At 45.8% G+C, this 27,064-nt stretch overlaps 1 protein-coding gene across 1 annotated transcript in view; it reads left to right on the top strand.

Moving 5' to 3' along the window:
• Window positions 1-7,417: 7,417 nt before the first annotated feature.
• The window catches only part of IL17RE (interleukin 17 receptor E), a 79,176-nt gene continuing 59,529 nt past the window's right edge, over window positions 7,418-27,064 (top strand). Inside the window, exon 1 of the mRNA XM_040359013.1 lies at window positions 7,418-7,836. Coding sequence (XP_040214947.1) covers window positions 7,705-7,836 — 132 coding nt within the window. The 5' untranslated portion in view covers window positions 7,418-7,704. The remainder of the gene's footprint in view (window positions 7,837-27,064) is intronic.

The following is a 27,064-nucleotide window of genomic DNA, read 5'->3' as shown; positions in this document are numbered from 1 at the left end:
GCGCCGTTCGGTAAAAAACGTCAATCACGTCGGGTCACGAACATTAACATAAAACACGCCCACACTAGCCTAGTTTGAATTACGTGGGCTTACGCCGTATCAGATACACTACGCCGCCGTAACTTAGAGCGGAAAATGTTTCAGAATACGGGACCTGCCGCTCAAAGTTACGGCGGCGTAGTGTATCTGAGATACGCTACGCCCGCCTAAAGATAGCATACTTGCCAACTGTCCCGTTTTTAAAGGGACAGTCCCGTTATTTGGGACCTAGTCCCAGCTAATTTAGACTGCCGGGGCTTATCCCGGCTATTGGGGAAGGCAGGTGCGGCTTCTGGGTCTCAGCAGGGACCTGAGCCTGCGCTGTGTGTTTGGGATGCAAAGCTCCTTTCTGTCCCCTCCCCTCCTTCCAGTCTCGTGCTGCCTGTGCGGGGTTCTTGTTATCTCTGACTCAGCCTCCCCTCCAATCAGCAGCGCGGTGTGCTGTGAGACCTGGGAGGCGGAGCTCACTGTAGCTCCTGTCGGCTGGCCAGAGGAAGGGAGGAGGTGAGTGAGCTGAACTTTTCTGTGGGAAGTTTCCTAGGGTATATAGTAGTATACACTTTCAAGGAGATTTTTTCTTAGGAGAAGAATCGGGGGAGATAGTGAGTTTGAGTGTGGGGGAGGGGAGGGAGGGATGAGGTCTGCAGCCCAAACACATTTTGACAGATCACTTCTAAGCATGTCTGTGCAAACATCATCCAATCCAATTGCTCAGACTAGATAATGTGGAGTCATTTATAGCCATTCATGTAACCTGTATATATATGTGGTGAGTTCACACTTCTGATTGTACATGTATACAGAGTCTGTGCAATCAGAAGTGTGAACTCACCACTTACACACACAGGTTACATGAATGGCTATAAATGACCCCACATTATCTAGTCTGAGCAATTGGATTGGATGCAGAGTGCTATAAACTGGATTACATAGATCTGTATTTACATCTAGTACTGTTGTAGGATTCATTGTTTTAAATGTTTTTAGTGGATGAGTTTTTTTTTATTATATACATCGCTATCTGACCACTTCTCAGTCCCCCTCTCCTGTACATACTGCCCCCAGCTTGCATCACCCCCAGATCACATCATACAGACATCACTCCGAGCTTCCTACCCCCCCCCCCCCCCCCTGCTGAGGGACATCATTCCATGGTCACTTTCCTTCCCTTATCTTCCCAACATCACTTCCTGATTACCCCATAGACACCACAAGAAATCCCTCCCCATTATGCCACCGCCATACCCTCCAAACTCCTCTCCTGTACTAACTGTGTCCATCATACCCTCTGCACTCCTCCTCTCCTGTACATACTGCCCCAGCATACCCTCTGCACTCCTCCTCCTCTCCTGTACATACTACCCCAGCATACCCTCTGCACTCCTCCTCCTCTCCTGTACATACTGCCCCAGCATACCCTCTGCACTCCTCCTCTCCTGTACATACTGCCCCAGCATACCCTCTGCACTCCTCCTCCTCTCCTGTACATACTGCCCCAGCATACCCTCTGCACTCCTCCTCCTCTCCTGTACATACTGCCCCAGCATACCCTCTGCACTCCTCCTCCTCTCCTGTACATACTGCCCCAGCATACCCTCTGCACTCCTCCTCCCCTGTACATACTGCCCCAGCATACCCTCTGCACTCCTCCTCCTCCCCTGTACATACTGCCCCCATCATACCCTCTGCACTCCTCCTCCTCTCCTGTACACACTGCCCCCATCATACCCTCTGCACTCCTCCTCTCCTGTACACACTGCCCCCATCATACCCTCTGCACTCCTCCTCCTCCTCTCCTGTACATACTGCCCCATCATACCCTCTGCACTCCTCCTCTCCTGTACACACTGCCCCATCATACCCTCTGCACTCCTCCTCTCCTGTACACACTGCCCCCATCATACCCTCTGCACTCCTCCTGCTCTCGTGTACACACTGCCCCCATCATACCCTCTGCACTCCTCCTGCTCTCGTGTACACACTGCCCCCATCATACCCTCTGCACTCCTCCTCCTCTCGTGTACACACTGCCCCCATCATACCCTCTGCACTCCTCCTGCTCTCGTGTACACACTGCCCCCATCATACCCTCTGCACTCCTCCTGCGCTCGTGTACACACTGCCCCCATCATACCCTCTGCACTCCTCCTCTCCTGTACACACTGCCCCCATCATACCCTCTGCACTCCTCCTGCTCTCATGTACACACTGCCCCCATCATACCCTCTGCACTCCTCCTGCTCTCGTGTACACACTGCCCCCATCATACCCTCTGCACTCCTCCTCTCCTGTACACACTGCCCCCATCATACCCTCTGCACTCCTCCTCTCCTGTACACACTGCCCCCATCATACCCTCTGCACTCCTCCTCTCCTGTACACACTGCCCCATCATACCCTCTGCACTCCTCCTCTCCTGTACACACTGCCCCCATCATACCCTCTGCACTCCTCCTCTCCTGTACACACTGCCCCCATCATACCCTCTGCACTCCTCCTCTCCTGTACACACTGCCCCATCATACCCTCTGCACTCCTCCTCTCCTGTACACACTGCCCCCATCATACCCTCTGCACTCCTCCTCTCCTGTACACACTGCCCCCATCATACCCTCTGCACTCCTCCTCTCCTGTACACACTGCCCCATCATACCCTCTGCACTCCTCCTCTCCTGTACACACTGCCCCCATCATACCCTCTGCACTCCTCCTCTCCTGTACACACTGCCCCCATCATACCCTCTGCACTCCTCCTCTCCTGTACACACTGCCCCATCATACCCTCTGCACTCCTCCTCTCCTGTACACACTGCCCCATCATACCCTCTGCACTCCTCCTCTCCTGTACACACTGCCCCCATCATACCCTCTGCACTCCTCCTGCTCTCGTGTACACACTGCCCCCATCATACCCTCTGCACTCCTCCTGCTCTCGTGTACACACTGCCCCCATCATACCCTCTGCACTCCTCCTGCTCTCGTGTACACACTGCCCCCATCATACCCTCTGCACTCCTCCTCATCTCCTGTACACACTGCCCCCATCATACCCTCTGCACTCCTTTTGCTCTCGTGTACACACTGCCCCCATCATACCCTCTGCACTCCTCCTCTCAAGTACACACTGCCCCCATCATACCCTCTGCACTCCTCCTCCTCTCCTGTACACACTGCCCCCATCATACCCTCTGCACTCCTCCTCCTCTCCTGTACACACTGCGGAGTGGGTGGAGCTTCGGGGAAGTGAGTGTGGTAATTAATTAATAGCTGTGCTGCAAAGTGTCCCTGGAATTTTTTTTCAAATGTTGGCAACTATGAGATAGGCGTTTTTTAGTGAATCTGGGCTAGTATATACAACATTGAGTCTGACTAGCACAGATCATAGTGGGGTTCTCATTCACCCTGTGCCCCTATTAGAGACACAGGGTGACGTACACATAAGGGGGGCTGGGGAAGCTAGACAAGGAGCCTCCAGATCTCTCCAAGGCAAGCTGAGTTGCACAAACCCCCCACCCAAAGTGACCCCCGTCACAGACATCAATAATGGATACCTCCTCATACTAACCACAGGCACTATGGCCCAGATTCTCGTATCTCAGCGTAAATCTCCCCGGGTGTAACGTATCTCGTTTACGTTACGCCGCCGCAAGTTTTACGGGCAAGTGCTTTATTCACAAAGAACTTGCCTGTAAAGTTGCGGCGGCGTAGCGTAAATCCTCCGGCGCAAGCCCGCCTAATTCAAATGATCCGGGTAGGGGGCGTGGATTTAAATTAGGCGCGTTCCCGCGCCGATCGTACTGCGCATGCGCCATCCCTAAAATTTCCCGACGTGCATTGCGCTAAATGACGTCACAAGGACATCATTGGTGTCTACGTGAACGTAAATGGCATCCAGCGGACGACTTACGCAAACAACGGAAATTTTTAAATTTCGGCGCGGGAACGACAGCCATACTTAACATTGGTTGCCCCTCATATAGCAGGGGCAACTTTACGCGTCGCAAATCTAACGCAAACGTCGTAACTTCACTGCGTCGACCGCGCGTACGTTCGGGAATTCGCGTATTTTGCTAATTTGCATACTTGACCGGGAAAACGACGGAGGCGACACCTAGCGGCAAAAAAAAAAATTGTATTTAAAATCCGACAGCGTAAGAGCCTTACGCCTGTCGGATCTAATGGTTATCTATGCGTAACTGATTCTAAGAATCAGTGGCATAGATACGACGGCCCAGATTAGGACTTACGACGGCGCACATTGCGTTGCGCCGTCGTAAGCCCTTTGAGAATCTGGGCCTATGTATTTCTTTTTACTCCCACTGACAACCAAGCTTGAGGCATTGTTTGCCCCCACGACACTGGGCATTTTCTACTCCCATTGACCACAGTCTGACCCCCCTAAAGTCTGAAGACCAGGAAACTGCCCTTTGTTTAGAAAGCTTGGAGACCTCTGCTCTAAATGAAGAACATTTCCAGCAGTGGAACCAATGAGGTTATATTGCCGTCGCCGTACAGTTATAGGAAGCTGTGGGAGAAATTCTCTTTCAAAGCTTTCAGTTCCTGTCTGCGTCTGTCTCCAAGAAGAGAATTTACTGTCTGAGAATCAATCAGCCTCCATCCTAAATGTCAGAACCGAAACTCATCAGAAACAAAAAAAATAAAAATAAAAATTTCTGTGGCGTCTACAAAATTTACATCATTGTTTTGACTCTTGAGAGCTCAGCTATTGCGTATGGTAATCACAGATGTGGGTGCGACGAATATTTCAAAGGGTCTGTCACAACACGCGCTCAGCAAACAAACAAACTGTGTCAAAGTTGTGAAAGCACCAAGAAGGGGCTTCCGGAATTACACAGAAGAGACCACACTGATTACTCGTACGTGGCTGGAAAATGCCCCTGATTAACCACTTCAATACCGGGCACTTTTACCCCCTTCCTGCAAAGGCCAATTTTCATCTTTTAGCGCTGTTGCACTTTGAATGACAAGTGTGCGGTCATGCCATGCTGTACCTATATGACATTTTTACATTTTTTTTTTAACACAAATAGAGCTTTTTTTTAGGTGGTATTTAATTACCATGGGGTTCTTGATTTTTTTTTAAATGAACAAAGACAGAAAAAAAAAAAAAAAAAAGGTTTTCTTATAGCCAGATTCAGATAGACTGGCTTACTTTTGAGGCGGCGTAGCGTATCGCATATACGCTACGCCGCCGTAAGTCAGAGAGGCAAGTGCTGTATTCACAAAGCACTTGCCTCCTAAGTAACAGCGGCGTAGCGTGAATGGGCCGGCGTAAGCGCGCCTAATTCAAATGAGGATGAGGGGGGCGTGTTTTATGTAAATGACTCGTGACCCGACGTGATTGACGTTTTTTACGAACGGCGCATGCACCGTCCGTGGACATATCCCAGTGTGCATTGCTCCAAAGTACGCCGCAAGGACGTATTGGTTTCGACGTGAACGTAAATTACGTCCAGCCCCATTCACGGACGACTTACGCAAACGATGTAACATTTTCAAATTTCGACGCGGGAACGACGTCCATACTTAACATTGACTAGGCCAGCTATTTGTTCGATTAACTTTACGCCGGAAAACGCCTTACGTAAACGGCGTATGTTTACTGCGACGGGCAAGCGTACGTTCGTGAATCGGCGTATCTCGCTGATTTACGCATTCTAGGCGTAAATCAGCGTTCACGCCCCTAGCGGCCGGCGGAACTAGACAGCTAAGATACGACGGCGCAGGCCGTCGTATCTTAGCTAGGTTTAAGTGTATCTTAGTTTGAGAATACACTTAAACTTACGACGGCTTAGATTCCGAGTTACGACGGCGTATCTACTGATACGCCAGCGTAACTCTTTGGGAATCTAGCTATTAGTTTCTGCTATAAAATTTTGCAAATAAGTAATTTTTCTTCTTCACAGATGTGCGCTGATGGGACTGCACTTATGGACATTGATGAGACTGCACTTTGAGGCTGCACTGATGAGGGGGCACTGACGTGGCTGCACTGATGGGCACTGATGAGGCAGCACTGATGAGGGGGCACTGACGTGGCTGCACTGATGGGCACTGATGAGGTGGCACAGATGGGCACTAATGAGGCAGCACTGATGAGGGGGCACTGACGTGGCTGCACTGATAATAAGGACACTGATTATCTGTGTAAGTGTCCGTTACACTTGCCGGTTATTGGCTTTCCCTTCCTTACGCTGTGACAGTGTGTGAGAAAAAGACTGCTGATAACTAATACATTTATTTACATGTGATCAGCAATGATTGGAGACCTGCGTAGCATCAGAAGTCTTTTTGGAATCAAATTTAGGACCGGAATGAAGGAAAGGGTTTGATGTGGTGCCTTATCAGGAGCAGCTGTTGCAGGTTTTTCTGGAGAAAGTTTGCTCTTCTGACCTTTTAATTTATCTAAACAGATTTGTTCCAACATAGTCCTAACCTGTCAGCGTGCCAGGAATATGCTATCATCACAGGGGTGCGCGGTTATGTATCTTGTATCTGCATCAAAGCAGAGCGGAGTGCTCCGGGCACCATACACGTTATATATGACACTATCCGAGCCCTAAGCTCGGTGTCTCACTCTCAACCCCATCATCAAAATTTTTTGCATTGTCTGTCGGGGAGTGGGTGAAATTTTCTTTTTTGGGTGGGTATTTTTTTTCTTTTACTTCTTTGTTTTAAAAATCTGCGTCACCTGTGCCAAAACCTTTTATTTGGAACTAAGGGCCAGATTCACAAAAGAGATACGATGACGGCCTCTGTTTTAGGGCCGTCCTAACTATGCGACTGATTCATAGAATCAGGTTACGCATAGCTAGCCCTAAGATCCGACAGGTGTAATTGAAGGTTAAACGCATGGAGAATGCATTTACGGGAGTACAAGCATGAACAGCGATGCATGTCTATGGCCAGGTTTTTGTGCCACCTGCTGCTCCGCGGGCATGGGAAATGCCAGGAGTTTTACTGTCCCTTGCACCTGTCAACATCAGAGTTGGGGTAAAGCCAGAAATCCTGATCTAAAACTTATTACTAAGATGTGACTTGGAAAATACTAAAGACAGAGGATGAGCATGACAGCTATGTTTCTATAGCAGGTGGTCAGAAATGCCAGTTTAGGAATTTCTCCTGTGACAGGTTCCCCTAAAAGGGAAATCCTGAGATACCAGCATAGCATTTCTCAGATAGTTGTCTGTGCTGTGAGTCAAAGCAATACTTTACTAGCATTGTGCTCTGCAGGCAGGTGGGCCCCCAGCTGTAGGCGGCTCCCTGTCCCCAGCAGGTAAGAGTCATCTCTGGGAGAGGCTTACACCAGGAAATCCACTTTATACACACACAGCACAGAAATACAAGTGGGTGGAAATGTTCTGTCTATGGGTAAAGGAGGAGCAGGCCCTCGAGGTGGAGTTATCACACCAGGCAGAAAAAAACCAACTAAGTAGGTTAAAGTCAGAAGGGAGGTGACAGGGATGGAGCTACACAAGTGACAGAGAGAAGAATGTGGCCTGGCCAGCTATAGCCAGACTTTCGTACAAACCACCTGCAGAGACGCCAAGCGTACAGGTGATGTCTTCTCCAACATGGAGCTGGATGTATACCTCCAGGTGGGATAAGTGTACTTCGCCATCAGCCAACCTGGGAAATTAATCCATGGGGAGTCTGGGATCTGGAACCTGTCCACTGCTGGTCATCATCGCCCTGCACCTACTACTCCTGCAGAGCCCATGTCAGGGGTGGTTAGCAGGAAATGAAGATTCACCAAGACAAATCAAAGCCAACTTTGTAAGACATTTTTTTATTGCTTTAATATTTTGCTAATATTGAGAGAGAGAGAAAGAGAGAGAGAGAGAGAGAGAGAGAGAGAGGGAGAGAGAGAAAGAGAGAGAGAGAGAGAGAGAGAGAGAGAGAGAGAGAGAGAGAGACTGAGGCAGTTACGATGAGATAGACAGAGGTAGAGAAAAGAGAGAGAGAGAGAGAATAGGGGAAGAGGGAACAAGGAGAGAGAAAAGAGGGAGAGGGAAGAAAGAGAAAGAAAGAAAAAAAGAAAGAGGAAAAGAAAGAAAGAGGACAAGGAAGAAAGAGGAAAAGAAAGAAAGAGGACAAGGAAGAAAGAAAGAGGAAAAGAAAGAAAGAGGTAAAGAAAGAAAGAGGAAAAGAAAGAAAGAAATAGAAAAAAAGAGAAAGAAGAAAAAGACAGAGAAAAGGAAGAAAGGTAAAAAAGAGAAAGAAAGAACTGTTTCCAATCTGCATTGCATGTACTGTAAGGTTGCTTTCACACTGCTCCATTGCAAAAATGTAGTAAAAACACATATGCAACTGTGAATAAGGACATATGGTTGAGCTTTTGCAACATTTGTATGCGTTTTCAATGCATTTCAATGTGCATTTTTGGTGTGTTTTGTTTTGCAGCACCAAACATGCACCAAAAATGCAGCATGCAGGATGTTTAAAAATGCAACTAACCCGGCCGCAGTTGACTGGTGTGAAGCGTTCCATAGGATGTAATGGTTATGCATTTTTTGTAAGGCGAAAACGGAAAAAAAACTGATCATTGTGAAAAGGCTCTAATAGTGAACAATTGCACAAATTTGGAGCATTGTGCTATCAATAATTAATCGCTACTACGTGGTACACTACATTGTCCAGTAGATGTAGCGATCGATAATCGCTAGCAACTAATATATGGGAAAGAATGAGCACATTTTGATTTTGAATTTGATTTTATTAGTAAAAAACATCCACAGACACCCAGCTCAAGAGGAGGAGGAAGAGGAGCGATAGAGAGACAGTGGCAAAGGGACAGGGGGGAGAGAAAGAAATAGAGAGAGGGCTAAATGAAACAATAGAGGTGGGAGGCATAGAGAGAGCAATAGACTAGGTAGAGAAAGAGAAAAATAGAGATGGAGAGAGAGAAAGAGAAAAATAGAGATGGAGAGAGAGAAAGAGAAAAATAGAGATGGAGAGAGAGAAAGAGAAAAATAGAGATAGAGAGAAAGAGAAAAATAGAGATGGAGAGAAAGAAAGAGAAAAAAAAGAGAGAGAGAGAGAAAATAGAGATGGAGAGAGAGAAAAATAGAGATGGAGAGAGAGAAAGAGAAAAATAGAGATAGAGAGAGAGAGAGAGAGAGAGAGAGAGAGAGAGAGAGAGAAAATAGAGATGGAGAAAGAGAAAAATAGAGATGGAGAGAGAGAGAGAGAGAGAGAGAGAGAGAGAGAGAGAGAGAGAGAGAGAAAATCGAGATGGAGAGAAAGAGAAAAATAGAGATGGAGAGAGAGAAAGAGAAACATAGAGATGGAGAGAGAGAAAGAGAAAAATTGAGATAGAGAGAGAGAGAGAGAGAGAGAGAGAGAGAGAGAGAGAAAAGAGAGATGGAGAGAGAGAAAGAGAAAAATTGAGATAGAGAGAGAGAGAGAGAGAAAATAGAGATGGAGAGAGAGAAAGAGAAAAATTGAGAGATAAAGATGGAGGGATATGGAGATCGATAGAGAGATAAAATAGAGGTAGGGAAAGAGTTAGGGGTGGGGGGACAAGGTAAAATAGAGATGGAGAGAGATAAAGAGAAAAATTGAGATAGAGAGAGAGAGAGAGAAAATAGAGATGGAGAGAGAGAAAGAGAAAAATAGAGATGGAGAGAGAGAAAGAGAAAAATAGAAATGGAGAGATAGAGAGAGAGAGAGAAAATAGAGATGGAGAGATAGAGAGATAAAAATAGAGATGGAGAGAGAGAAAGAGAAAAATTGAGATAGAGAGAGAGAGAGAGAAAATAGAGATGGAGAGTGAGAAAGAGAAAACTAGAGATGGAGAGAGAGAGAGAGAGAGAGAGAGAGAGAGAAAATAGTGATGGAGAGAGAGAAAGAGAAAAATTGAGAGATAAAGATGTAGGGATATGGAGATCAATAGAGAGATAAAATAGAGGTGGGGAAAGAGTCAGGGGTGGGGGGACAAGGTAAAATAGAGATGGAGTTTTACAGGGAGAGATAATGACAGATGGAAATTAGAGAAAGAAATAACGATGTAGTGAGAGAGAGAGATAAAAAAGGGAGAAAAAAAGAGATGGAGGGAGAGAGAAATAGATTTGGATCAGGAGAGAGAGGCAGCAAAAGAGAAAGAAAAAAGGGGATAGAAATTATAAACAAACATGAAAAGAGAGAAATAGAGACGCGGATAAAGAAAGCAAGAGAGCAATAGGAAACTAAAGAAAGAAACAGAGACGTGGGGGCCGATTTACTAAAGGCAAATAGACTGTGCACTTTGCAAAGTGCAGTTACACTCTGCAAGAGCAGTTGCTCCAGAGCTTAGCAAATGAGCAGACGCTCTGCTGACTTCCATCATCCAATCATTTTTTTTTTTTTTTAATTTTCCTTGCATTTGATTGGGTATTCTTTGTAAAGTGGAGCTGTACCTCATTTACTAATTTTTGGAGCTTGCTCACTTGCAGAGAGCAATTGCACTTTGCAAAGTGCACAATCTATTGGCCTTTAGTAAATCAACCCCGTAGAGAGAAAGAGGGAAGAGAAGAGAAATAGAGATGTGGAGAGAGAGAGAGAGAGAGAGAGAAAGAGGGATGGGAGAAGGGGATAAAAAGAGACTTATGTGTGTATACTGTAAATAAAACCCATTGTGTACTTAAAAGTGAGGTATGCCAGTACAGTATATATATATGTATAGAGAGAGATATGATATATGTTGTTATGTAAAATAGATTGAACTGGCCAAAAAACGACATAGATTTTACAATTAGCAATCACCTTCAATTGTGCCGGTGTTCTGACGAGAAATGACCCCCCGTCCCCTGTCGAATCGGCAAATTCGAATTTGAATCGGCAAATTCGGCGGCTCCGTTGTTCCCCGTACTGCGCAAGCGCTGCGCCTGCGCAGTACAGGGTGGACATTATTCGAAGGGGGACCTTTCTCGTCACAACGCCGGCTGTGTGAATACATACTTAAGTACATTTGTCTATATGATATTAATTATCTAAATATTATCTTAGTATGTAGCGTGTTCATGGATAGAATGCTGCTTGCAATTTACATTGTATTTACATTGTATACACCTGTATTTTCTTGACATGCAGAATTAAGGAGCTGTTTCTATGTATTGCCTAACACCCCCTGATAGAGCAAATAATATAAATAATAATAATAATAATATATTAGGATGGCTTTCTCAATGCTGATTCATCCTGGAACCATAGACAGGCATGCCATACAGGGTCAGTTGATAATGATGACAAATCATGACTATGTCAATCTTAGTTATAAAGCTCTGTCTCTCCTATTAGTTGGAAGACTTAATTACTTCTGACGCTACATGAACTGTGACCAATTTGAATGTAAGCTCTGACGGTGCCAAGACCTTGGCCTTTAGGCTGCATTCACACCTGAGCGTTTTGTCGCCTGAAGCGCGACGCTCAAATACGCTAGAGGGGGAAAAATACATTGTTCCCTATGGAGATGGTTCACATCTCCACGCAAATAGGCCTGACGCCGAACGCCTGAAGCTCAAACAAGTTCCAGACCCTTTTTTGTCTCGCATATCGGGCGGTTTGGTCATTTTTGAGCGTTTCCATTTCCCATAGAAAGTAATGGAAACGCTCAATTCAAGCGACTAGCGCGACAACGAGCGTTTGCTACGGGCGTTTCGTCGCTTTAATCAATAGAAGATTTCACCCAGGCAGAAGATTAAAAAAATCTACTAACATAGCAACAAGTGATGAAAAGATGATCATTTTTCCTATTGGCTAAAATAAAAAACGTCGAAGTACAAAAACGTCGGACGACGCTGTATGCAAACGCGCAAATAAGAATGAATACGCCCCGGAAAAAAACGCCGGAAAAAACAACCGAACGACCGACGCTCAGGTGTAAATGCAGCCTTATTTGTGTAATAATAGTGTTTACCAAGGTGTTTCGTCATTGTTAATATGTTGTTTCCTTTGTAGCGATGAAGTTGTATACAAAGAAACCTTTGTGTTTACATTGGGATTTTGTGCTTTGTGATGGATCTTTATTGGGAGTTTTATGGTGGTGAGGGGGCGATCATTTGCATTTCATCTATAGGAGCCGATATAATTCTATATATACGTTTATACCACCTGTCATAAGGAAATTCTGGCTGACGGCAGCTTTAGTCAGGTGAAGGATAGCCTGGGTAGGACAGTTTACAGTCTGAGCGCGCCTGCCGTCCCCGATTTAGATCCGCGATTTGTTTATTTGTTCATGTTCAACCATAAAATTCACTTCCTTTACGTTATCTCAGTTTTATTATCTATATGGCTTTTTTTTTTAAGATAGACATATAAAAAAACAATTTTTATGACAAATTCTTCAGCAAAAGTCCCACTAAGTGGACCTGTCATCTGATATGTTTTCTTGATGTTAAAGAGGAACTTCAGTAAAGTAAAACCTTGGTGGTTTGAGAGCGTTTTGCAAGACAAGCAAAATATTTTAATACATTTTGACTTGATATACAAGCGATGTCTTGATATACAAGTAGAGTCATGTCACAAATGAGTATAAAAGAGAAGAAAGACGCCTCTAAGTGTAGCAATATGGTTACATTTAATGAAGGTACAACATTTAGCAACATATTGCTACACTTGCTATACTCTTCTCTTTAACCGCTTGTCTACCGCCCGCCGTCATATGACAGCGGCAGTGCCAGCTCAAGACATTGTGCTACCTGGTACCAAGAATGAAATGCTGCCCCCCCCCAAAAAAAAATTGCGCCCACCAAAATGCCCCTACATCCATTATTTTATGTCATGATAACTAAAGTGGACCTATCATGGCTCTATACATGTATATAGGAGTAGGACCTGTTATGGCTCTATTCATGCAATTTAACCCCACAGTGGAGCGGAGAGCGGAACGGGAGGAGCGGTTGGGCGGCAATTAGCCCCACAGTGGAGTTGAGAGCGGAGCTGGAATAATGGGAATGGCGTGCGGGCGGCAATTTGCTGCCCCCCCTAAAAGAGCTGCCTGGTACAATGGTACCATCGGGTCCCATGGTAGGGCCGGACCTGGACAGCGGGACGAAGACTCTCTTGTTCCGGACAGACGTCATATGACATCGCACCTTCCCGAGCCACTAAGGGGCGCGCGCGCGTCTGCGGCGTCACTGGGAACCCGATGCGCATACCCAGCGGACATCGCGATTGCCAAGTAACCTAGCAGGACCGTGGATCTCTGTGTGTAAACACAGAGATCCACATCCTGTCAGGGAGAGAGGAGACCCATGGTGTGCCCCTTGTACATAGGAACACAGATCGATCACCTCCCCCAGTCAGTCCCCTCCCCCCACAGTTAGAATCACTCCCTAGGGAACACATTGACCCCTTGATCGCCCCCTAGTGTTAACCCTTTCCCTGCCAGTCACATTTATACAGCAAGCAATGCATTTTTATAGCACTGATCGCTGTATAAATGTGAATGGTCCCAAAAATGTGTCCGATGTGTCCGCCGTAATATCGCAGTTACGATAAAAATCACAGATCGCCGCCATTACTAGTAAAAAATAAATAAATAATAAAAATGCTTTAAATCTATCTCCTATTATGTAGCCGCTATAACTTTTGCGCAAACCAATCAATAAACGGTTATTGCGATTTATTTTTTATTTTTTTTACCAAAAATATGTAGAAGAATACGTATCGGCCTAAACTGAGGAAAAAAATTGTTTTTTAAAAAAAAAAATTGGATATTTATTATAGCAAAAAGTAAAAAATATTGTGTTTTTTTCAAACTTGGCCCTCTTCTTGTGTTTATAGTGCAATAAATAAAAACCGCAGAGGTGATCAAATACCACCAAAAGAAAGCTCTATTTGTGGGGAAAAAATGATAAATATTTAATTTGGGTACAGCGTTGCATGACTGCGCAATTGTCCAACCATGACATGATATTGTAGAACATGAGATGCCCTCTCTACCCCTTGGCACAGCCCAACCATGACATGATATTGTAGAACATGAGATGCCCTCTCTACCTCTTGGCACAGTCCAACCATGACATGATATTATAGAACATGAGATGCCCTCTCTACCCCTTGGCATAGCCCAACCATGACATGATATTGTAGAACATGAGATGCCCTCTCTACCCCTTGGCACAGCCCAACCATGACATGATATTGTAGAACATGAGATGCCCTCTCTACCCCTTGGCACAGCCCAACCATGACATGATATTATAGAACATGAGATGCCCTCTCTACCCCTTGGCATAGCCCAACCATGACATGATATTATAGAACATGAGATGCCCTCTCTACCCCTTGGCACAGCCCAAACATGACATGATATTGTAGAATATGAGATGCCCTCTCTACCCCTTGGCACAACCCAACCATGACATGATATTGTAGAACATGAGATGCCCTCTCTACCCCTAAGCCCGGACCGTAACTTTTGGCGAACAAGAATTGCTCCGTCTACCCCCCAGCCCGATCATAGCTTCCCAATGTTGTTTTTCTTAAAGTGCGGCCAAATCAGTTCAACGTTTTTGACATTTCACAAAAGGCCAAAAGAACTTGTTCTTCTGCTCCCTTCTGGGAGAACCAGTATAAATATTTTCCTAGTCTTTTCACGTGCGAGAAAATATTTTTGTTTGCCTTTTTTGCTGTTTCTGGTTGACATTTCCTGTAAAATATTATATTACATTTCCATTACTAGAAACATGAGCGGAGGGATAACCTCGATGTGACCATGTTTTACACCAGAATTGTATCACTGGGTTGACTTTTTGTGTTAAAAGAACCACAAAACATTGGGCCGGATTCAGAGAGATCGGCGTATCTCTGTGCGGGCGGAGCGCATCTCATATGCGCTACGCCGACGTAACCTAGAGAGGCAAGTACAGTATTCACAAAGCATTTGCTCCCTAAGTTACGGTGGCGTAACGTAAATGGGCTGGCGTAAGCCCGCGTAATTCAAAGTAGGCTGGTAGTGGGCGTGTTGTATTATAATGAATCGTGACCACATGTAAATGAAGCGTCGTACGAACGGCGCATGCGTGCGCATGCTCAGAATCACGTCAAATTTACACCCTAAGATACGACGGCTCAATGGCAACGACGTGAACGTAACCTATGCCCAGCCCTATTCACGTACGACTTACGTAAACGACGTAAAAACATACGCTTGTTCCGACGTCCATACTTTGCATTACCTGCGCCCTTACGTAAACGGCGTAGCTAAATCCGACAGGCACAAGTACGTTCGTGAATCGGCGTATCTAGGTCATTTGCATATTCGAGGCGTAAATCTACGGAAGCGCCCCTAGCTGCCAGCGTAAATATGCACCCAAGATACGATGGCGTAAGGAGACTTACGTCGGTCGTATCTTGCAAAATTCAGGCGTATCTCAGTTCCTGAATACGCGCATAGATACGATGGCGCGCATTTGGACTTATGACGGCGTATCTGGAGATACGCCGTCGTAAGTCCTTTCTGAATCCGGCCCAGTGTATTTAAATGGTGCGAGTGTATTGTAGGAAAAGATGTACACAACAATAGGACTCAATATATTTAAAATTTAAAGATGACATACCTAGAGGTTCTAATCTAATCACTAAACCCGCATGGTAAAAACTATCAATTAATGGTGTATTCCATGCTGTTCATACTCACTCAGTCACTATTAGATTCACTTTCTGTATTCTGCAAAAAACCTGGTTGATCCTTCTGCTCTCTATCTCCCCCTTCTGTTCATGTCCGTAATGCAGCTAAGGATTTTGCAGAGCATTGTTGGTAGCTCTGCACATGCTCAGTTTTCAGTGAGTTTCTATGCTGAGCATTTCCCTCCTCCTCCATGCCCACTAACCAGTCAATGGGGGCGGAATGTTACATGAAGATTAATGGAGGCTTCACCTCCCTCTTATTCTAGGGCTGGAGGGGCGTTACACAGCCTGTGACTAGCAGAAATCCGCCCACGCCAAAAAATAATAAAGAATTGATCTCAAATATATATTTTTATGTCAATTTAAAACAATTTATTGATATTAATTATTTATTTTTTTACTAAAGGCTGTTTTTTTTTTTAAATATCCTTTTTATTTTGAACATGTGACCAGCAGCTCCTCCTGCTTATGTTTCCCTGAGAGAACTGGGTCATGTGACAGCTGTAAATCAATTAGGAAAAAAGTGTTTTTTTATTTTATTTTTATCTTTTATATTAAAATAATTACGAGAAAGTATAATGTATATTAAACAGTGTGAGCTAGATTCAGGTAGCTCGGCGCATTTTTTTGCCGGTGTAGCGCATCTCACATGCGCTACTGCCTACGTAAAATAGGGAGCCCAGAATAGTATTCTCAAAGATCTGGCGCCGTAAATAGGCCGGCGTAAGCCCGCCTAATTCAAATGTGGAAGGTAGTGGGCGTGTTGTAGTAAAATTAGCCGTGACCCCATGTAAATGACTTCCCGAACGAACGGAGCATGCGCACGCATGCTCAGAGTCACGTCGCATATACTCCCTAAGATACGTCGGCTCAATGCTTTTGACGTGAACGTAACCTATGTACACCCCCATTCACGTACGACTTACGTAAACGAGGTAAAGCCCGACGGCTGTTTCGACGTCCATACCTTAACATTGGCTGCGCCTCATATAGCAGGGGTAACGTTACGCCGGACGTAAGCCTTACGTAAACAGCGTAGCGGGCGCAAGTACGTTCGTGAATCGGCGTATCTAGCTCATTTACATATTTTTTTTTTTTTTTTTTTTTTAAGTGTATTTTGTGCGTGTACTCGAGAGAGGAGCCGGACTGCAGGAGTTGGGAGTAGGCAGGCCTCCCCCAGAGGCAATCTGCCACCTTTCTCCATGCCCCGGGTGGCAATGGCGGGTGTGTGAGGGGGTCCTCCCACACAGCCCACCCTACCTGCTCCGCTTTGAAGCCCAACGGGGCAGAGGGACTCCCTATAAGGGAGTGAGAGGATCTAGCCCGCTCAACCAGCCCCGTTAGTCCTTCGCCTCTCTTTTTAGAGACTGCGTGGTCAAAGTGCGTGCATGTTAACCCAATTTCGAGTGCGTGTAAGTGTGGTGGTTTTTGTGGGAGGGGGGTGGGCATACTAAGCGCAGGCGTACCTCGCATAGCACACCCACCGGGAGCCGGGCTGAGACATTTACATATTCTACGCGTAAATCTATGGAAGCGCCCCTAGCGGCCAGCGTAAATATGCACCCTAGATACGACGGCGTACTAAGACTTACGTCGGTCGGATGAAGCAGGAATTCAGGCGTATCTAGTTCCCTGAATAGCGCGCATAGATACGACGACGCAACTTTTAACTTACGCGGCGAATCAATAGATACGCCGACGTAAAGGGTACGTGAATCTAGATCTGCCAGAAGACCTTATCCCGACACGACACTGCATCACGTGGTCACACTTACAGCCAGATAGCAGCCTGTGCTAATGACATTCCATTAATATCTCCCACTTGAGCTCCTGTGTGTTTTTTTATGGATAATCTATTTGGCAGCAGTCCCAGTGGAGAGATGATGTCACAGCGCTGGACAAGGACAACCCTCGTGGTTTGATCTTTAGAAATCCTTGCATAGAAGAACGCAGTCCATAACTGCAGCCAAAATATTTTAGATTTTTTTTTTTTTATTATTATTAGCGTTGGGTTGGGTAAGTACATCTGCCAGGTCTTTATTGCCAGCTGAGTCTCTGTTGAGGGCCCCGACTCATATGTCAATACATACAGAACACATAGGGGTAGATTCACGTAGATCCGCGTATCTTTGCGGCAGCGTAACGTATCCGATTTATGTTGCGCCTCCGCAACTTAGACGGGCAAGTGCTGTATTCTCAAAGCACTTGCTCCGTAAGTTGCGGCGGCGTAGCGTAAATCGGCCGGCGTAAGCCCGCCTAATTCAAATGTGGGACAGGGGGGCGTGTTTTATGTTGATGTTCTGTGACCCGACGTGATTGATGTTTTTCCCGAACGGCACATGCGCCGTCCGTGGAATTTCCCAGTGTGCATTGCTCCTAATACGCCGCAAGGACGCCATTGGTTTTGACGTGAACGTAAATGACGTCCAGCCCCATTCACGGACGACTTACGCAAACGACGTAACTTTTTCAAATTTCGACGCGGGAACGACGGCCATACTTAACATTGGTATGCCGCACTTACGCCACCATACAGCAGGGGTAACTATACGCCGGGAAAAGCCTAACGTAAACGGCATAACTGTACTGCGTCGGCCGGGCGTACGTTCGTGAATTCGCGTATCTAGCTGATTTACATATTTCGACACGTAAATCAGCGTACACGCCCCTAGCGGCCAGCGTAAATATGCAGTTACGATCCGACGGAGTAAGAGACTTACGCCTGTCGGATCTAAGGGAAATCTATGCGTAACTGATTCTATGAATCAGGCGCATAGATACGAAGGCGCAACTCAGAGATACGCCGTCGTATCTCCACTGAGAATCTGGCCCATGATCTGGCGGGAGGAACCATCACGTGTCGGCTGGGGTAACAGGTATTCATCACACCAGGCCAGTTTTTGCGATTCAGCACTGCGTCGATTTAACTGACAATTGCGCGGTCGTGCAACGTTGCTCCCAAACAAAATTGGCGTCCTATTTTCCCACAAATAGAGCTTTCTTTTGGTGGTATTTGATCACCTCTGCGGTTTTTATTTTTTGCACTATAAACAAAAATAGAGCAACAATTTTGAAAAAAAATCTATATTTTTTACTTTTTGCTATAATAAATATCCCCCAAAAATATATATAAAAATTATTTTTTCCTCAGTTTGCAATACGCATTTATTGATTGGTTTGCGCAAAAGTTATAGCTTCTACAAAATAGGGGATAGTTTTATTAATAATTTATTTTTTACTAGTAATGGCGGCGATGAGCGATTTTTATCATGACTGCGACATTATGGCGGACACAACGGACACTTTTGAAATAATTTTGGGACCATTAGGGCAGTGCGCCCTAGGCGGCTGCCTAGTTTGCCTAGTGGTAGCACCGGCCCCGTTACTAACTGTGGGGGAGGTGCTTTGACTAGGGAAAGGCAGAGATCCATGTTGCTTGCTTAGCAGGAACACAGGATCTCTACCTCCCCTTCTTACAGAACAGCAGTTGTTTACATAGGCAGATCTGCCTGTCTCAGTCCCAGCTGATATCGCATCTGCTGGACCCGCTGATTGGCTTCTGCTGTGTCCAATCACAGTGGGAGCGGGTCAGCGGCGGCGTGCACGTCCCAGACCCGGGAGTGCAGATGCCCCTACAGGTACGTGATTCTGCCCAGAGCGACTGCCCGGCCGCAGTAAAAGTACGTGGGGCGGGGGACATCTGCTGAAGACCCCCATTGAAGCGCAGCGCTGTGAAGGACACGTATAGAAGAGATGGGATTGGACCGCGCAGTTGATGGACGGGCAGCTCTGAAGTTCTCGGTGAAGCTGAGCTCTATATCTAGCAGGATGTCAGGCTTTGTCTGGGAGGGGTTCCCAGCACATCCACCCAGACACTTCTTAGAACTGTACGGCTGAGGCGCAGGTTTGTGGTGAGAAAATGTTGTGCCCCAGATTTCAGGCGTACGTCTGGTAATATTGTGATCAGATATCGGGGGGGAGGGGGAGGAGTGCGGGTACCGGCGTCTGATACCTAGAAATCCTCCACTGTCTACATCACGGGGCCATTATCAGCGAAGAGCCAATCCTTCACCAATCAGGAATTGTTCCTTAACCGCTTAAGCCCCGGACCATTATGCAGGTAAAGGACCAGGGCCCCTTTTTGCGAATTTGGCACTGCGTCACTTTAACAGACAATTGCACGGTCGTGCGACGTGGCTCCCAAACAAAATCGGCGTCCTTTTTTCCCCACAAATAGAGCTTTCTTTTGGTGGTATTTTATCACCTCTGCGGTTTTTATTTTTTGCGCTATAAACAAAAATAGAGCGACAATTTAAAAAAAAATGCAATATTTTTAACTTTTTGCTATAATAAATATCCCCCAAAAATATATATCTAAAAAAAAAATTTTTTCCTCATTTTAGGCCGATACGTATTCTTCTACATATTTTTGGTAAAAACAAAGTTATAGGGCCAGATTCAGGTACATTTGCGGCGGCGTAACGTATCGCATTTACGTTACGCCGCCGCAAGTTTTACGGGCAAGTGCTTGATTCACAAAGCACTTGCCTGTAAAGTTGCGGCGGCGTAGCGTAAATCCCTCCGGCGCAAGCCCGCCTAATTCAAATGATCCGGGTAGGGGGCGTGGATCATTTAAATTAGGCGCGTTCCCGCGCCGAACTTACTGCGCATGATCCGTTTTGAAATTTCCCGCCGTGCTTTGCGTGAAATGACGTCTCACCGACGTCATTTTTTGAATGTCGACGTGAGTTACGTCCTTTCCTATTCACGGACGACTTACGCAAAAAACTAAAAATTCAAAATTTGACGCGGGAACGACGGCCATACTTTAACATGGCAAGTCTATCTATACGCCGCGAAACAGCAGCTTTAACTATACGCCGGGAAAAGCCGACTAGCGACGACGTAAGAGAATGCGACGGCCGCGCGTACCTTCGTGAATTGGCGGAAAAAGCGAATTAGCATACCCGACGCGGAAAACGACGCAAACTCCACCCAGCGGGCGCCAAAGTATTGCACCTACGATCCGAAGGCGTACGAAGCCGTACGCCTGTCGGATCAAAGCCAGAAGCCGTCCTATCTTGGTTTGAGGATTCAAACTAAAGATACGACGCGGCAAATTTGAAAGTACGCCGGCGTATCAGTAGATACTCCGGTGTACTTCTTCTGTGAATCTGGCCCATAGCCTTTACAAAATAGGGGATAGTTTTATGGCATTTTTATTTATAATTTTTTTTCTTACTACTAATGGTGGCGATCAGTGTTTTTTTCGTGACTGCGACATTATGGTGGACACATCGGACACTTTTGACACATTTTTGGGACTATTGTCATTTTCACAGTGAAAGGTGCTATAAAAATGCACTGATTACTGTAAAAGTGACACTGGCAGTGAAGGGGTTAACCACTAGGGGGCGCTAAAGGGGTTCAGTGTGTCCTATTGTGTGTTTCTTACTGTAGGGGGGGCGTGGCTGGACGTGTGATGTCACTGATCGTCGTTCCCTATAACAGGGAACAGACGATCAGTGACAAACCACAGAGAAGAACGGGGAAGGTTTGTTTACACACACACCTCTCCTCGTTCTTCAGCTCCTGTGACCCGATGGCGGGAAACCGGCGGCGATCGGGTCCCGCGGGCGCGATCACGGAGCTTCGCACTGGGTCTGTCCCGGGCAACTTCATTCCAGGACAATACAGTGTCCCAAAATTAAACTGACACAGCCACCCACCCCCCCCCCCCCCGGCCAATCTGATGCCCCCAAAAAAGGCCGCCACATCACCGCTTTACTTACTGACAGTACTTGTCCTGGCCCGGGAATGCCTGGAGGAGCACAATCCCCGCCCCCTGCTTGTGATTGGAGAAATCATAAATCCCGCCTCTTGTGTCCAATCACTGTGCTGTTTTTTTGGGAAGGGAGGGTGTCCCTGAATGGTAGTTTGGAAATGTGGTCACCCTAGCCAGGGATAGTCAAGCTGGTGGGAAAAAGCTACATGACGCTGGATGTTCTGGGTTCTTTATGACTTGCTGCAACTTCTAATGCACATTGTGAGAAGGATCAGAGGGGGAGGGGCCAGTGATTTCTAACGATCTGACCAATCATAACCCAGAGAGCAATCTGCTGGGCATATGGAGCTACCCTAGAAGTGAGACTGCCACCGGCGGTAGGGTTGTGTTGGGTCAACCGGGTAAAGTCCTAATTATCATCTGCAGTACAATGTGCCAATTAAATACACGTTGTTATAACACAAGAGTCTATTTACAGAAATTAAATGCTTGGGCTTGACCTGCTTGAACTTGATTTTTTTTCTCATTAACGACTTTCTTCTTCCCTGTGGGAGGAATATGCAAACGACTTTTCCCAGAAATGTGCGCCCATCCGTTTTCCATATTACAAACAACAACGGTCGCTAAGGAGATCCCATACACACCAACAAGGGTGTAGATAATGACTTGGGTGCATCATTCTAAGGAGCAACTCCGAGCAAACAGCTTACTAAACCGCAGAACTACGTACATCACACCTCCCAACTGTCCCTGATTTTGCGGGACTGTCCCGGATTTGGAGCAATGTCCCTCTGTCCCTCTTTCCTCCTCATTTGTCCCTCATTTTGGTCTGATCTATAGCGATGTATATAAAATGCACTTTTTTGGGCAGATTCTCGTACATTGCGGCGCAGCGTAGCGTATGCCATTAACACTACGCCGCCGCAACTTACTGGAGCAAGTGCCGTATTCTCCAAGCACTTCCTCCTTAATTTGCGGCGGCGTAGTCTAAATGGCCCGGCGTATCCCCGCGTAAATCAAAGGGGGCGGCTTGTATTTAAATTAAGCGCGCCCCCGTCCCGTACGATCTGCGCATGCGCCGGCCTTAAACGTAGGCCACTGCGCATGCTCCGTAGTACGCCGCAAATACATTGGTTGCGACGTGAACGTAATTAACGCACAGCCCTATTCGCGACGAGTTACGTCAACGACGGAAAAACCAGACGCTGTCCCGACGGCCATACTTAACATGGCATACGGCGGACCGACGTAAGGTTACCCCTCATATAGCAGGGGTAACCTTACGCTTACGGAAGCGATGTAAACTACGGCGAAGCTGCGCAAAAACATTCGGGAATTGGCATATCGGCTCATTTGCATATGCGACGCTGAAATTGACGTAAAAGCCACCTAGCGGCCAGCGTAGTATTGCATTTAGGATCCGACGGTGTAAGTGACTTACACCAGTCGGATCCTAGCCTAATTCCGGCGTATCTTGTTTTGAGAATACAAAACATTGATACGACGGCGGGATTTTCGAATTACGCCGGTGTATCTGTAGATACACCGGCGTAATTCTTTTGAGAATCTGGCCCTTTATCTTTCAAAATAGTGGGGCAGATCCACAGAGATCTGCACGGGTGTAGTGTATGGGAGATACGCTACGCCGCTGTAACCTACTTTTTAATTCTTTGAATCCACTAAGAATTTGCGCCGTAAGTTACGGCGGTGTAGTGTATCTCACGGCGCTTAATTCAAATCGGTGGGTAGGGGGCGTCTTTCATTTAAATGAAGCGCGTCCCCGCGCCGAATGAACTGTGCATGCGCCGTCCCTATATTTCCCGCCGTGCATTGCGCTAAATGACGTCGCAACGACGTCATTTTTTTAACTTAGACGTGAATTACGACCATCCCTATTCACGGACGACTTACGCAAAAAAAAAAAATTCAAATTTCGACGCGGGAACGACGGCCATACTTTTTTTTAAATCAGAGATGTTTATTGAGAGAAACAAAATTTTTTTAAACAGAAAAGAAAATCACAACGACGGCCATACTTAACATGGCAATTCTAACTATATGCCGCAAAATACCAGCTTTAACTATATGCCGGAAAAAGCCGACTAGAGACGACGTAAGAGAATGCGACGGCCGCGCGTACGTTCGTGGATCGTCGGAAATAGCTAATTTGCATACCCGACGCGGAAAACGACGCGAACTCCACCCAGCGGACGCCGAAGTATTGCATCTACGATCCGAAGGCGTACGAAGCCGTATGCCTGTCGGATCGAACCCAGATGCCGTCGTATCTTGGTTTGAGGATTCAAACTAAAGATACGACGCGGGGAAATTTGAAAGTACGCCGGCGTATCAGTAGCTACGCCGGCGTACTCTCTCTGTGGATCTGGCCCAGTGTTGAATAGGCGTATCTCGCTGATTTACGCATTCTAGACGTAAATCAGCGTTCACGCCCCTAGCAGCCGGCGGAACTAGACAGCTAAGATACAACGGCGCAGGCGGTCGTATCTTAGCTACATTTAAGTGTATCTCAATTTGAGAATACACTTAAATGTACGACGGCGCAGATTCAGAGTTGCGACGGCGTATCTACTGATATGCTGGCTAAACTCTTTCTGAATCTAGCTATGTGTGTATGCTCCATCTGACTTTTCCCCACAGGAAAACTGCCGGGGGAAAAAAAGAGAGCGGGATCTCTTTTGTCCCCATCAGGAAAAAATCCTAGCGGGAAAACCGTTCATCAGTATGCTTTTCCGACCCGAAAAAAACGCACATGCTCGGAAAGAATTTGACGCATGCTCAGAAGCATAGAACTTCATTTTGTCTGCTCGTCGTAGTCTTTTTACGTCACCGCGTTCTTGGCAGTCAAAAGTTCACCGGACTTTTGTGTGATCGTGTGTATGCAAGGCAGGCTTGAGTACGGGGAATAACTTTAGCTATTTATTTTTTAATTTTGTATAAACTGGTGAAGAGTTGATTGGGTGATTTTCTGCTACTTCCTGTCACTGTGACACCCATACAGAAGAAGGGGTTGTCACCAGGGCAGTAAACCATGGACAGCATTAAGAGGATCTATCCGCTGGGATTGATCCGCGGATCAGTTCCAGCGGATAGATCTGGTCGTGTGTAGCCCCGAGCGGACAATTTTCGGCGGATAAAAATCCAGCCGACAGATTCCCAGCGGATAAAAATTTTGTAGCATGCTACAAAATCTATCCGCTGGGATCCAGTCCAGCGGACTGATCCGGTCGTCTGTACAGACTCACCGTATCAGTCCGTCCGCTCCCATCCCTCGCATGCGTCGTAATGATTTGACGCATGCGTGGAAGTGTTTACCTTCCAGCGTCGCGCACGTCGCCGCGTCATCGTCGCGGCGACGGCGCGACACGTGACCGCGGATGTTTTCCGCACGGATTTTGATCAAAATCCGGCGGACCGTTTCCAGCGGATAACCCCTCGTCTGTACGAGGCCTTAGAAGCTCTAACAGGAGGGATGATCTCCCTAACAGGGAAACAAATGATGATAAAAACCTAACAGAGGCGCAAACCTTTTCCTGTTCCATTTGAGAAACAATCATATTTTTCAGAATAATAAAGTAATAATGCGCTAAAATCAACCTTCCAATATTACATAAACTTATGTAAAGAGAAGAGGCTTCACTACGGGATTAAACTGTGAGTACGGCGCAAAAAAAAGAAAGGCATACTGTAGCTCGCGCTAGTATGCTTGATGGCATGCTAGAAACTTGTTTTTTAGGCTGCATTCACACCTAAGCGACAGCCGCGTACGCGTGTAGCGGCAGATTTGCCGCGATTACAAATGTTTCTTTTTTTTTTTTTTTTTTTTCTAAAGTATTCCCATTGCTGTCTATGGGAAAACGCGCCTGTCGCGTGAAAAAAAGGGTCCGGGACTTTTTTTCAGGCGACAGGCGTTGCGCGTCTATGAGATGTGAACCATCTCCATAGACGGCAATGGGAATTCTCCCCTCAAGCGACAGAAGCGTCCCGCGTCGGGCGTTTTGTCGCTTAGGTGTGAATGGGGCCTTAGGGTGAAACACTGCTTTAATAAAAAGAAAAAAGAAACCTCTGGGCCCTTTAATAAAAAATAAATAAAAAAAATATATATAAAAAAATAAACATTTATAAAAAAATCATAAAAAAAGGGGGGTTGCCATCCGGGGCCCTGGGGACCTCTGGGCCTTTTAATAATAAAAAAAATAAAAAATAAATAAATAAACATTTATAAAAAAAATAAAAAAAGGGGGGGTTGCCACATGGGGCCCTCTGGGCCCTTTAATAATAATAATAAAAATATATGTGTGTATATATATATATATATATATATATATATATATATATATATATATATAAAAATAAAAAAAATATATTAAAAAATCCTTTTTATAAGAAAATAAATAATACAAGGGGGTTGCCATCCGGGCCCCTGGGGACCTCCGGGCCCCTTACAGGTGTACTGCCTGTACCACCCTGATGGCGGCCCTGACCACCACTAATTGGTGGTGGTAAATAGTTGTTCACATATTGGACTTTCATGGCTGGAATTCAATTGTACACCCATTGTTTTTTAATGCCATTGGAATTTGTATACGTTTATGTAATATTGGAAGGTTGATTTTAGCGCATTGTTACTTTATTACTTCAGCACTATATAGTGATATCTGTACACTTTTGAAATAGTTGCAGCTTTAATCATTTATTTATCTTTTAATATTTTTGGTTCACATCAGCGCTTAAAGGGGTTGTAAAGGTACAATTTGTTTTTCCTAAATACCTTAGTGCAGTCCTCCTTCACTTACCTCATCCTTCCATTTTGCTTTTAAATGTTCTTATTTCTTCTGAGAAATCCTCACTTCCTGTTCTTCTGTCTGTAACTCCACACAGTAATGCAAGGCTTATTCCCTGGTGTGGAGTGTCATGCTCGCCCCCTCCCTTGGACTACAGGAGAGTCAGGACGCTCTCTACGTTGCAGATAGAGAAAGGAGCTGTGTGTTAGTGGGCGTCCTGACTCTCCTGTAGTCCAAGGGAGGGGGTGAGCACAACACTCCACACCAGGGAATAAGCCTTGCATTACTGTGTGGAGTTACAGACAGAAGAACAGGAAGTGAGGATTTCTCAGAAGAAATAAGGACATTTAAAAGCAAAATGGAAGGATGAGGTAAGTGAAGGAGGACTGCACTAAGGTAAAGGAAGCTATTTAGGGAAAAAATTGTACCTTTACAACCCCTTTAAGTACACAATTTTTATACAATCATATTTTTCGGCTGGAGTTTGTACTGAGGGAATAGATCTTGGTGACTTATATTTATTTATTTCATAAACAGAGTATGATGGGTGTATTATTACGTGTAGTAACCGCAGATGATTGATTTATTGTTGTGATAATTGAGGTTATACAGCCGTATGGAGAGAATGTCTGTTTCCATAATAAGGAAATAGTGATCTGGGTTTGACAGGCGCGTTGTATTCTTCTTCCTTATAGGAGATAAATGAGTGCGTTCCGATAAGAAATATCAGTCAAGTCAGGACGCTCTCTACTTTTCAGATAGAGAAAAGAGCTGTGTGTTAGTATGCGTCCTGACACTCCTGCTC

This window comes from Rana temporaria, chromosome 7 (assembly GCF_905171775.1).
Source record: "Rana temporaria chromosome 7, aRanTem1.1, whole genome shotgun sequence".
Taxonomy (NCBI): Eukaryota; Metazoa; Chordata; class Amphibia; order Anura; family Ranidae; genus Rana; species Rana temporaria.
This window is presented reverse-complemented; position numbering and strand designations above follow the sequence as displayed.